Source organism: Schistosoma mansoni, chromosome 6 (assembly GCF_000237925.1).
Source record: "Schistosoma mansoni strain Puerto Rico chromosome 6, complete genome".
In the NCBI taxonomy this organism is placed as follows: Eukaryota; Metazoa; Platyhelminthes; class Trematoda; order Strigeidida; family Schistosomatidae; genus Schistosoma; species Schistosoma mansoni.
The window spans coordinates 12,516,851-12,531,244 of NC_031500.1; the positions used below are offsets into that span (position 1 = coordinate 12,516,851).

General features: G+C 35.1%; 1 protein-coding gene across 1 annotated transcript in view; it reads right to left on the minus strand.

Annotated features, from left to right (window-relative positions):
• Smp_154250 (putative unkempt protein) overlaps nucleotides 1-14,010 on the minus strand; it is a gene marked incomplete at both ends in the record, with an annotated part of 29,721 nt that extends 15,711 nt beyond the window's left edge. The window contains 6 exons of the mRNA XM_018798295.1: nucleotides 1,334-1,696; nucleotides 4,271-4,886; nucleotides 9,918-10,171; nucleotides 10,784-11,052; nucleotides 13,683-13,892; nucleotides 13,928-14,010. Of these exons, the coding sequence (XP_018653251.1) occupies nucleotides 1,334-1,696; nucleotides 4,271-4,886; nucleotides 9,918-10,171; nucleotides 10,784-11,052; nucleotides 13,683-13,892; nucleotides 13,928-14,010 (1,795 nt within the window). The remainder of the gene's footprint in view (nucleotides 1-1,333; nucleotides 1,697-4,270; nucleotides 4,887-9,917; nucleotides 10,172-10,783; nucleotides 11,053-13,682; nucleotides 13,893-13,927) is intronic.
• Nucleotides 14,011-14,394: the final 384 nt, after the last annotated feature.

The window sequence follows — 14,394 nt, forward strand, 5'->3', positions numbered from 1 at the left end:
AGTCATGGCCCAAGGGAGGGGTTGTACTCTCAATTATTCACGCGCGTAATGACAGTAAAGTGTTGTAAGAGAGTAAAATTGGAAAAGTACAGAGCTAACACGATCTAAAACTACTCGCAAAAAGTTATGTAACCGACCTCTCCTAACCAAGTTCTCTTTTTTGTAACCTCAAAAAGAATTATTCTTCTGCAGTGTGAATAACTTGGAAGTGACAACCACTTTAATCCTTCTAACAACATTCGAGAACAACTATATTCTGTCACATATACTATGTGAGAATTTCCTATCAAAATTTAATATATGATATTGGTCATATAATAATATATTATACACAAAAACTAAACATAATAGACAAGAAAAAACCATAGCAATAACGAAAATCACATGAAACAAAAAAGCACAACTAGTTAAATAGGAGGAAAAGGAAAGTGAATAAAACCATTCAAGTACAAAATAATTGATTATTAGTGCAAAAAAGTGCAAAGGAAAAGAGAAGTACAAACTAGTATTAACAAATACATTTTGTTGTTGTTTGACAATATCGATAATTTGTTTATCGCTAATACTACTGATCATCCCTACTAGCCATCACCTCATTTTTATTAGTAGCATTAGCATCCGAACAAAAATAATCAGAGTTAGTATTTACAGCCAAATTAAAATAACCAACTTAGAGTTTGAAAGTTGAAAAAAAAATCAAGACGATTTGGATTTTAAGCCAACAAGCTAAAAGAAATACGCATCATTACAATGCTGTAAGGATATTAACCATCACCACTGTCGCTATTATATATACTTCCAGATACTGAAGCGTTGAAATGGATGTATAAATAAGAGAAAAAATATAGCTTTACATGATAACTCTACGTTAAGGTTCCAGATTTTACCACATTGTACTACTATTTCGTAGTTCCCAAAGGACTATTGACCAAAAATAACAATACACCTGATCATCAACTAGGATAGTTACTTAAATATGATTTGTGGACAGTATTTTCAACAATTCGAATAAAACAAATGCTTATGCAGAATGAATACGACCAGTGTTAATCAGTCATAACATTGAATCTATTGTGCTACTACTATACCGAAGTGTAATATTTACCGACTTTTCTAAACAATCTTATCCGAGAATGATATCCGGTTCCTGCCTCGGTCTGGGCACCCTAGCAGTATCATAGCCCTCACACAATTGTGTGGCACATATATATCTGGTGCCCCCTTGTACGAATATTGATGTGTCCAAATAAATAAACAAAGAAATATGCGGTTATTTTAAAAAAAACACGATAAACAAATTTCTTTCTGAACAATATTTAACAAGCTTACTTACCGTTATGAAATTGGCCAGGTATAGGACGACTTCGTGAATATGAAAAGTGAGTATTCTGAATTGGAGAGCAAGTCGAACCAACCGCATTGGGTGATAAAACACCCAAGGAAGAGCACGCTCCAATTCTAGCATCCGAATTCGATGGACCTGGTAATTGAGTGAAATGCTGCCTATCATTGCCAGGATTGGTGATCAAGTTGAACGTGGGCCACATACCTGTTGTACGGGGGGATGTACAACGAGCAAGACGACGCCCACGAATACACGATTGATTTAGTGCTGAACCAAGAGGTGATATCACGTTTGACGTCATAGGGTTCGGTGGTATATGAGAACATCTTCCAGAATGATCAATGGTACTAACTGAAGCAAAATATAAGGGGAGCGATATGTACGTTCAAAACAGACAGAAAGTACAACTATAAATGTTTTAAATCGGATATCATTTACTGATAAATATATAGGTAAATTTTAAAACAAGCAAGAAGCAGTTATAACTCCCTATTGAACATTTAACCATAGATTTCTGATAAGATGGGAGGAGCTAGACTGTCGAGTATGGAATATATTTTAGGTAACCAACTTGGCTTTGTTACACTACGCTACACTGTGTAATCAGCAGGAGATATACACAAATGTACATTCTGCACCTAATAGGGTGTAGATCGAGCTTTAATTCCGCGACTGGTACGAAATGTGAATAAATAAAAATCCAATCGTTTATAAGAAGTTTTAATGTTTCTAGAAAAGTTGATTGTTATACAACACGTTTGCGATAGCATAGAACAAAATAACAATAAAGGAAAAGCCAGGATAATAGTAATAATGGTGAAGAATACTGGATTTTAGGTCTATATCAGAATTTTAGCTACCAAAGTGTGAATACAAAAATCATGATTTTTAGGGGTGTATCCAACATGTTAGTTGGTAGACTGAATATTTTGTTCATTTATTTCATAAGTTACTAAATCTCAACATTTCGCCATTTAAATTTTCAAAACAGTTATGAAGAGGAGACTGGTGGTGTAATTTTTAATTTAAGGACTAAGTACACGTTTATTGTGTGATAATACATACATACATACATTGTATAATATATGATCAGCAGTTGGTAAACTGTATTCATATGTTTAGTGTATTGTTGGTTCATTAAGAACTTTTGTGCAACTGGGAAGAGTTTGTATTAGTGTTTATTCTTGAAGATGAATTGTAAAACGATGTTTGTTTATCAGGTTACTTATGTGACAATGATAGGCAGGAACTTGGTCGGTTCAAATTGAGGATTCCTAATGATTTCCTATTTTTAATCACTTCAAATTCTACTTTATTCCTAGGACTCAAAGAAAATGGCACGCAAGTAGTACTGAAAACAGGCGGGGTGTATTTAGGGACTGTAGAAAATAATAATAGATAAGCAGTAACACTGCAATATAAGTCTTGTTTACTAGTATATATTTTGCGAATATTTTCTAAAAGACTTTCATGCTGAGTATTTTTTTTAATAACTGGGGAAAAGATTGAAATTCGAAAGGTTTTCAACTAACAGTGAAGATTAAATTTCAACGACTAGACATTAATAAAGTTAAATTCTACACTATGGTCTAACTATCTTCAATAATACTGAAATGATGGACAAGAATTAAATCCAACATTAAAATCACCAGTTAGTGAACAACCTACTAAACGAAAGTTCTCCAATCTCACACATGACACTTAATCAAGTTAACTCTTGTGTAAGTAATTTGTATGTCTGTCATTTAATCGAGTAAAACCGTATTCTTCTGGATAATTGTCGTTGATCTTAGCTTTTTCGACGGCTTGAGTCTATAAATCAGTAGCATTCAGCCACAATGTATCAACACATTTTAACTATGAATTGGAACTTAATTCATCTATTTTCCAAACCCAAATGTCTTTCATGAAATTCCTTTCGTAACAAATTCTGCTCTCAGCCCAGACGGAACACTTTAGAGACCAGTTTAGCTGGCCTTCAGCTACTCTACAGTTACCCACCATTCCCAAACAGTCTGAATGGGACATTGAAGTAGGCCCTCCGACTCTAGCTGAAGTTCAAAAGGCTATAGCTAATCTGAAACGAGGAAGAGCAGCTGGTCCGGACGGATTGGCTTCAGAAGTCTTTAAGGATGGTGGTCCAATTTTAGCGATAAGGTTGACTAATATTTTAGCTGAAATCCGATTCGTCATAATCTCTGATTGTCCCAATATATAAGGGGTCAAAATCATCCTTGATAACCATAGAGGGACTAGCTTGACTAATATAGCATCTAAAATACTAGCCTCAATAATTATCGGGCGCCCAACTAAGACTCGTGAACTCCAAACGCGAGAAAACCAGGCTAGCTTCAGACCTGGTCGTGGTTGTATCGACCACATATTCACCATTCATAAGGTTTTAGAATACAGGCATGCTTATCAACGTCAGACAATGGTAGTTTTTCCTCACTACATTCACTGTGGAACATAATTCATTTAGTTTTATGTTGAACTGATGAGAGATTGGACTCTTTACACATAGTAGAAATATTTTAAAACTAGTACATATGTGGTCATGAAAGAATGACGTTACCACAATGAAAATGGAACTAAACTATTGAGATCACGAATCGATCTAAGTTAGGCAACTGTTGAAAACTTGGAAACGTTGGACAGCCATTTCATTCTAATATAGTACTCATCAACAATACGAAACTATGATCCTATGACCGGTAATCGAACCTAGGACCTTCGATCTCACACCCGAAAGTTCAAATTCTAGACCACTGAGCCAAAATACGATGGTGTACAAAGTCTAACTTTAATAAATCCATAAAATTAAACTAATTTTGTAAGCATTTTAATATATGTGTAGCCCAAAATGTACATCATTATATCGATAATAATAGCTAAGATGCAAAACTAATAATCCACTGAATTTACTTGACTTATTAAATTCCATTGTAGAAGAAGGAAAACTCATCAAATGCTGTTGATGGTAATGATGATGATGTTGACTAGAGGTTGTACGTTGAGATATCTGTTGTTGTTGATGTGATGAAGTAATCATAGAAGGTAAATTTGAAAAATTAGCGTTTAAATTGGACATTAAATTCGGTGGCAAGTTATTATTATTGATACCAGCAAAAGTAGGAGTAGTAGTAGAACTAGTGCCTAAAATACGTAAATTACTATTCATAGCACTTGGTGTAGATGGATGAAGATGTGGAGAATGAACAGAATATTGTTGATTTTCGCTTCCTCCACCACCATGAGAAATTACTGAAATATCAGAAGGAATATGACGATGATATTGAAAAGAACTAGTTGTTGTTGTGATTCCCGTCGTTATTGAACTAGATGATAATGAAATATTATTTGATGATAAACTATTATTATTATTAGATTCTATAATAAGTCCAGGTTGTTCCTGTTGTACATTTGCAGAAAAATCACGTCCGATTGACATTTCTGAATCACAATGTGCGAAGGCACAGAAAGGACCGCGTGGACAATAACCAGAATTTAATACATCGTTGCATTTTGTCGATTTATATATCTGATGAATTATATGTAATTTACAGTTAAAAAGAGAAACACAACACAACAAACCAATCGATTAGAGCAGATAAAATGCATAAGTGAATATTGTAATTTAATAACTAAAAGTTACACGAACGAAAGGCTAAATAGTTCGAGAAACTAAGTTATATAGAATGTTGGCTTACTGATTGAAACATTCGGCTACTAAGCAGTAGGCTGTAGGTTCGAATCCTGGTCTACATCCAAAGACTAGTCAACTGAATAGGACCAGTAGCATTAATCCCACAAACGAAGGAACTTAAGGCCAAGTACCCGCACATGGTATATGAGTTAAGTTATTATTATTATTATTATTAGTATAGGGTTTACGAAATTGAGAGGACGAAAAGAGAATGTTCGGCGCTTTAACCGGGTTGGTGGACACGGCGAGTCCATATAGGGGAGTTGGAAAACCCTAATTCCAAACCAATGGTGCACATGGGCTCCAGGATCCTGATGGAAAGAATGGCGTATAAACCCACTGTTGGTCACCGGCTACCATGGGACTGTATCTCCTCACGATGCTCCACTGCCTTGTGGATCAGACCTTAAGGTCAAAGGCTCCGGGTGTGGCCCCTTAAGAAAACCACATGCTTCAGTTTGGGCACCTGGGCAGTATCACAGCCCTCACACAAATCAAATGAGATTTGTCAGGCGCATATATATCTGGTGCCTCCTTTGTACTAATATTTATGTGTATAAATAATAAAAAAGGGTTGCAGAGGTTGTTGAGTTTTGATTGAGATCATGAATTGACTAATGTTAGACCACCATCGAAAACCTGGAAGCACTGTTTGACGTCCTAGTGGTGCGCATCCATTGACCCCGCACGCGGGACTTAAGCTCAGGACCTTCGGTCTCGCGCGCGAACGCTTAACCTTTAAACCAATGGGCCGTCACCCAACGGCGTTAATTATTACTATTATTACTGTGCTATTGACTGAAAATTTACCTTTAAAGTCGAATTGAATGGGACTATAACATATGGACGACCCAATCAGATTTAAGATAGCGATTCTTGGGTCTTAGTGTGAAATTCGCTCAAACATATGGCTAAATAGAATTTTAGTATTATAGATAATGTCAGTTAGTGATGAGAACTCTAACTCTGATTTTTGATCCCAACTTCTAACTTTACCTCCTAATACTAATTTCTCACACAAATTCATAACCATGTTTCCACCCCAGTAAATGGTTTCAGTTTGGTACTCTTCGAATATCGTCCATAAACTACAGTCTTCCCGGTTCTGTCTTAAGACTTATTCAAGATGAAAGAAAAAAGATGAGCAAGTTGAATTATTTTCAACCAAGCAGAAAATAAAACAACCATTGAAATATGAAACGGCTGAACTCCATGTTGATTATCACTGATTAAACAAAATGAATATAAAACTTCGATTACATACTGACCTAAGTTGGAAATTGATAAGATAATACAGTGAAATGAAGTATATGCGAAAACATTTGGCGAATCGCATATCTCTAACATTAGTAAACTTACAGCCACTATTTTTACAGAAAGCAAATTTTCTAGCCTTATTTATTTTGCTTAATTTTTTTAAGTTAACAGTTATCATGCTAAATCTTAAAACATACACCTATATGATATATTGTGATGAGGTGAATATTTAATAAAATCTTGATGGAAAGTCTATATACAACCAAATACAGAAAAATCTGAAACCTATCAAGTATTTCTATTCATTAATTACAACAAACATTGTCAATATTAGATATTATTCTAAAAAAAACAGATATTCAATAGGCTATCATCACTATTAAAACACTATAATCATACTCGTCTTGAAGCCGGAGAAATACTTTATTTTATTTTATTTAAACACATAAATATTGGTACAAGGAAACACCAGATATATATGCGCCTGACAAATCTCATTTGATTTGTGTGAGGGTTGTGATACTGCCCAGGTGCTCAGACTGAAGCATGTGGTTTTCTTAAGGGGCCACACCCGGAGCCTTTGACCTAAAGGTCTGATCCACAAGGCAGTGGAGCATCGTGAGGAGATGCAGTCCCATGGTAGCCGGTGACCAACAGTGGGTTTATACGCCATTCTTTCCATCAGGATCCTGGAGCCCATGTGCACCATTGGTTTGGAATTAGGGTTTTCCAACTCCCCTATATGGACTCGCCGTGTCCACCAACCCGGTTAGAGCGCCAGACATTCGCTTTTCGTTCTCTCACTTTTGTGAACAACACCCCCGCCACGAGAAGGCAGTGAGTAGGACTTCTCTGTCAGAGGCTGTATACGCGTGGCCATGTGAGAGCATTTCGAGAGGGAGAGCGAACTCTCCCCACTCTCGGCCGTGCCCTGGAGAAATACTAGTTTAAAGACTGTTGCCATAAACTATAATCAATAATGGTGGGGTAGTATTAGCACACTGAGAGGTAAATAAATAGCAATTCCAACAAAAAAGCAATGATAGGTAGTTGTTTCGACCTACTTTACAGTGCCTTAGGCAGTCAATTGGTCACCAAGTGAAATGAAGTATATTGTCCAACAAAAAGAAACAAATTATATTGTCAACAGTACTTAAAACATAGACAATTGACCGTAGATTTGTTGTTACCTTATAACAGTTTTATGTTACTTTGAAGCTACATCAATTATTATTAGCAATAATTGTAAAATTCAAGAAATCATGCGCACCTAAGTACATAGTAGTTGAGTTAATCAAGGTGATATTTAAAGATATAAACGGCGAAAAGAAATGAAATAAAGTAAACATTAATGCGTTGAATCTTTAATTAATACTGTAGATAAATATTGAGACAATATGACCCTTGAAACAAAATAGTAGTGGTTGTTACTTGAATCTCTGTACGTATGCTCTCTAATGTCAAGCAGAGTTAACATTATAGTTTGTAGGAGTGGGGGAAGAGTTGGGAATGCTCTATAATGAATAATTATTGTATTAAGAATTCCCTCAGTTAACGCTAAACGCTAATTTCATCACCATAATCAGATTATATATTACAAGTCACAAATTAACAAGGCAGCATTATTTAAATTCAGTTGATACATGGCATATCACGTTCCTTACAAAGTAACATATTACAATCACTACCACCTAGTATAAATAATACTTCTCTAATCACATACTGAACAACTAATTTGTCTGGATAAATTTTAATACAAAAAATCAATATAAATAGTGAAACAAATAACAGTAGTAAAAACGGAGATTATGCTTATTTGTACTTTGTAAAGTGAACCACTTATTATTTAGGAACAATGAACATTTTAATTATCTAAATAGACATGGATATCATGCACACACACACACACATGTACACTGTAAAGAAAAAATCAATGTACACTATATCAAACATTAAAGTACAAAATATAATTAGAAATAAATCAATGTATACATCATGTGCTTGATTATTTTCCTATCACGTGCCCTACATAAGATTACAGTTACTGAATGACTAAATTACCAAATATTACTTTTTTATTCGCAATAGCTCTAATGATATACACGAAAAAATCCCTGTTGATAATGAAATATAATATTTGAAGTTTTTGCTATTGGTTATTATCAAACTGAATGACTATTACCACTAATAATACTACCACTGCGAATCAGGGAGTGTTGGTCGATTTGTCGTAGATGGATATATGTATAGGTATAACCTCAATAAACGGGCGAAATCTCTTTAAAATGAATTTTTAGTTATAAGATAAACTGGAATGTAAACTAAAGGTTTTATAAAAAAACAGATGATTGTTAATCAGTTGATAGCAAGCAAAAAGAAAAGACAATAACGATAATTTTTCGAAAAAATTATGATGGATTGCATTTTCCTGTAGAGCGATATTGCGCATTCATTGAATTTAGAGAAGTAAACTATTGGATGATGTGTTCAGCGCTCGACACGAGGCTTGAAAAATCGAGGACTCAACCACCGATTTGGTCTTGGATGCGTAACACTGAGAAGTCCTATACTAGGTAGGATAAAACAGCTATTCATTGCTTTCTAATTTTCAATGGTTGACAGCCAGTGGTGTAACTTATCATATAATTGATGTATTTAACATATAAATGATCACATAAAAAAATAATCATAATTGGTACTTAAACAGATTAGTTTTACAAGTGTATGTGCAACTTATGAGAAAAGTTGAATGATTTTAGGAGATAAAATTTAAATAAATAAATTCTGCGAAGAATTCATCATTTGTACAAAACACAAAATTAATATGATCATTTCAATTTAACCATTTTATTTAGTGGATATACAACCACAGGACAGAGTGAGTTGGAGAATGCCGGTCGGCGGCCTATGCTCCATTGGGAGTAACAGGCGTAAGTAAGTAAGTAAGGATATAAATCCACTTATTTAGCAAGTTCACTTTGAACAACTGTAACACAATATTTAAATCAAGTTGTTTACTTTTAAAGCTTTTTAACTCACTTGTTTCAATGAAAAATTCTAGTCCGATTCATTTACAAGGCAATATAATGGGTACAATGAATCACAAACGTTTATACATGTGTAGTTTACAGGGAGTATGATAGTCATGGAATTAATGTCAATGTTATCGTTGCATTTCAAATGGGTTTTTTTAATCTAACCAAATAATCAGAAGGGGTTTTGTGGAAATTTTAGTAATTTTATAGTTGAATTCATGAGTCAATTGAAGTTAGACCACCATAGAAAACCTGGAAGCACTGGACGGCCGTTTCGTCTTATTGTGGGACTCCTCAGCAATGCACATACATGATCCCACCCCTAGAGACTCCAGGTTTTCCGTGGTGGTCTAGTTTCAATTGACTCATGAATTCAACTATAAAATTATCCAAATAAATTTGTGGTAACATATTTGACTATAACACTGAGTAATGAGTTTGAATCTCTAGTAAAGGGACACTAATTACTTTAAGGCACATTATAATGAAAGAACATAAGTACAAAACCGGGCTCCTTAACCATTATACATAACATATATACATTTTAGAAAAAATGAACGCATTATTAACTTACTTCAGGGTGAAATTGTTGTTCCGTTCGCGTATGACAGTAAACACATGCATCGCCAGTATCACAAAGAGTACTATCTTGCCATTCATCACCAGGTCGAACAATAGGACAAGGAGTACTGCGATATAAGAATTTATCAGGAGCTCTTCGTTTATCTTTTCCATTGTGATAAAATGGACATGAATAACCTTGACGACACATTCGAGGTGGTTTCTTGCATAATTCAGTCTTATAACAGCCGAGTACATGGAACATTTCTGAATAGAAGATGTTTTAGTATAAACAAGTGATATAGTCAAAATGAGCTTTTAAAGAAAAGAGAGTACTGAAGAAATATAACACTGAGAAACCATTTTCAAAAAAATGAGATAATAAGACATCTATTCAGTGCTTAACAGATTTCAGTGATTTTAATGATCAATTTGTAAGGACTGTTAATATATAAATTAAGTTAGATTTCATAGCCCGGAGAAATACCTACAGTATGACTGGGTTCTTTAGGTTAGTGGTAAAGTCGTGTAGGTTTTATAATCCATGTAAGTTCCTGATACTGAAATATACCACACTTTTCTTTCTACAGTCATGTGAGCTCATATATCTTGACGATGATGGCTTTCTTGATAAAGTAATGAGATCCAGGTTGAAAACAGTCAGTTTTCTGGACTTGATCGCCATATGCTTAGTTTCACTTAAAACTATTTGAATTTAAATGGAACACAAATATATGCTTCGATAAAAATGTTTTTTAGGCTGCAAACTCAATAATTATTAAATATCAATCAATAAAACGATACAAGGCTTTAAAAGTTTCAATTTAACAAAAGAGTTAAGAACAGGACCAACCATCCCGTCCCATTAAAGGTAATTACCATTCCACTTGGGATCTTCACTCAATACTCGCTCTTTCTCTAAACTAGCAGGTAGATTAACAGTGAATTTTGAAGAAGCATCCTGAACTTCGCGAATGTCATAAACAGGTAAACGGATGTCATCAGGGCCATGTGCAAAAGCACAATGCAAACCATTCTTGACACACGCTCCGTTTTCCATAGTTTCATATATACAATTTCCAGTCTTGAAATAGCGTGGATGATAACGTCGTTCTGTGTCACCAGCATTGCGGTGCGCATACGGGCATCTACAAGAATAAGCAAAAATGTTTGGGATAATTTAATGAATTTGCTAGTAACTAAAATTGGGAACAAGATTAGCTGGATTGATTTCAAAGGTGCTATAGCGGCTGTTACATCCTGGTTTTTCACATCAAGGAAGGATATTTCCTGAGGTATATGGAACGGGAACTGCGTAGAGGGTAGGTCTTAACGACTCAATAGTATAACTGCAGACTCATGAGGTCAGTCACATGGCCTTTATGTGAATAGGTTTAGCCCCGTACTTTTTACGTCTTACTTCGGCGATGAAGTGTTTAGTTTTTAAAGGCAACTTTTTATAGTCCCCAAACTTTGCATTATGGGAGGCCAGTATCGCTGGGGGTGCTGATTACATTGGGGAGACAACCTGCTGTTGTCAAACCTCCGTACAATAGGCAGTGCGACTGCTGGAGGTGTGGAATCTTCAAACGCAGCTTACAAGAAAAAAATCAATGCGAAATCCCAGGTCAACTTTTAACACATTTTCGTCACATTACTTTGTGGGCTTTCAACCCACTTTTTTTTACAATAATATGTGTTTAGTGACAAATACTCAGTCCACAAATTACAACCATTGTAATCAATATATGACCGATTAACTTAATTTTACTCTTCGATTCTCTGGAGGTCTTCATCAATACATTTTCCTTAAAACATTTAACCTCTTAATCATTGCGCAAGGGATATCTTTGAAACGTCGTGCATTAGTCGTCTAGCTTGTCAAATTAGCATAGATCTTGTCTCATACAGGAAAAAAACCAATTGATAATTAACGACCATTCGATTTACAACAGACTGTCTTCATATATTGAAAGGAGTAACATGTGGAGACTACTGTAATGTCTTTTTATGATTGAAAGAAGCACTTATTTTCGTGGCACATCTGACCGAAACGAAAATTTGAGCTTCTAGTCTTACCAAGATCTAGCAAACTGAGAAGAGCTACACTGTTTAGGAATCAAGTACTAAATCATGTCATCGAATACTTCCTCAAAGCATGCAAATGGGCGGATAAACCAATTCTATTTGGATATAAATTCAGGACTGATGTATGGGTACAACTACCATATATTCACTATCAGTCTATCGAACGACTGCAAACGTAATGCTTAACTGTGAGGTGCAGAAGAAAACTAAGAGATATAAAGACTATTGTTGAGTGATAGCTTAAACAACCAATTATTATCATAGTAAAGATTTTGAGGAACAGGTAAGTTGTCTTATACCCCTATCAATGATGAACCTTGACAACACGGTATAATTTAGCATTGAATTAGGACTGTTGTAAGTCAAAAAGATGATATAACATTTTGAATGTAGTGACTGGTTACTTTAAATCGTTAAACAGTAAGCAGACTCAACAACATGAACAGCTCGAAACCGCCAAAATCGTAAGCAATATTGCAATTCCTATCTGTTAAGTTGATGTGCTGAAGCCATGTGCAAAACAAACCTTAATATGGATGTTATCTAAAACCGGACTTCGTCACGTACCAACCTTGAGGGTTAGATAGTTGTTGAACGGATAATGACTCATGTAAAAAACACTTTCCATAAGTTTATTTATTTTCCACATTTCGTCAAGATTTTATTGGGCATCAAAGTGAGTTTCCAGATTGCCAGTTACAAGAAGAAAACTGATCTGGGCAAGATTGATCAAAAACAATTGAGGAACTTTCCGAATAAGATTTTTTGACCGTTCAGTGTTTAAGAAGCTTTAATTTACCATCATCATAACTACACAGAGACTAGCAGTTTTGTGCCTAGCAACAGTTTTACAACTAAATATTTTGAAGATACTATCCAGCTTTACCTTGACTCCTCAGGCCTTTGGATGCAATCACATAAACCCGATTATAAAACTGTATAAGAAGTAAATTAAAATTTTTGCTTCGAACTTGAGAGTCGATATTCAAAGCTACATTTTGTACTAATGCTATAGAAAAGCAATACTTTTGTTAAAAATAATTGGCTTAAAGCTAAATATACCAACTGCAGAATATGCAACGAAGTTAGTAGCATTAAAAGGCGAGTAATGGACTAAATGGAGACTTGGTAATCTCAAAATTTGGAGGTTTCGCCCAATATCAATATTACTGAACTCATTTTACAGTAAACTGAAACCTAAATTAAGAACTGCAGTAAACTGAGAACCATAGTACTAAATAGAAGACTTATATAAATTCACATTAATGAAATTAGGTGGGGGTAATTAAGAATCGTGGTTTCACTGTTTAAGAGGACCTTGTGTGGCGCATATATATCTGGTGCCCACTTGTACCAATATTTATGTGTTTAAATAAATAATCAGCCAACGTAACTCGTCCTTAGATATTTTTAATAACATCCATACACGGCTACATAGGATGCGTTATATCGAGAATTGCTTAAACCTTGTGAAGTCCACACCAAAACGATAACAGGATAAAATGATATGCTTAATATCAATGGTGAAACAACAAGTTACAGCCATATCAGTAGTTTGGAAGGAATGTAGTTTAAGCTTGCATATCTACATAATACAAGACTGGTTTACAGGACCGTAAGGTCGGTTACAAGGCACAGGGAAAAGGTCTGGACCGCGAAAAATTTAAAGACAGGAAACATCATAACTTACTCATCTCCATCAGCACATGACCCACTTGTTTCATCATATTTATCACAATATACATCCGGATTGTAATTAAAAGTTCCATCAGGTCTCTTGAAAGGCCGCCTCCGTTTCTGGTTTGGAAAGTGCCAATGAAAGCAAGTGTAAGGACGATGAAACTGACACTGCTGTTCAAGAAACAGGAGGCATTGTTGAGTACGAAATTCGTTTAAATATCTAAACATTCGAGACGTATCAATATATAGAATTACTTTAGGTGCCGAGGCTTTTCCTGGCGCATATTATACGTCTTTGGCGAGAAGAGAAACTGAATGGCATCATTATTCGTAACCATTATCATTATACTTTAACTGCCAGCTTTGAAAACCATTTCCCAAAACCCCATCCAAACAACGGTCAGCTCTGTTCGACCTTGAGTCGTGGCGTCGGGAAAGCAAACGGACATCGAATGTTGAACAGCTGTGCCAATGGATGTCAAGGTCGTTAAAACTTCAAAAGTTTTTACTTAAATTTCAGTGGTTGCCTTGGTACATCTTCATTATGCCCTCGATTATGTTAGTGATATAGAGATCAGTTTTACAAACTTCTCAGTATATTCTTGTTATTCTCTCTTATATTTCCTCATGACTACTTGATAAAAATCAGTCTACATTTCTACATTTGAGACTTGGTTTAATCAAAAGGTTATTTGGCTACTGGGCTGAAGTAATCCTGCCCG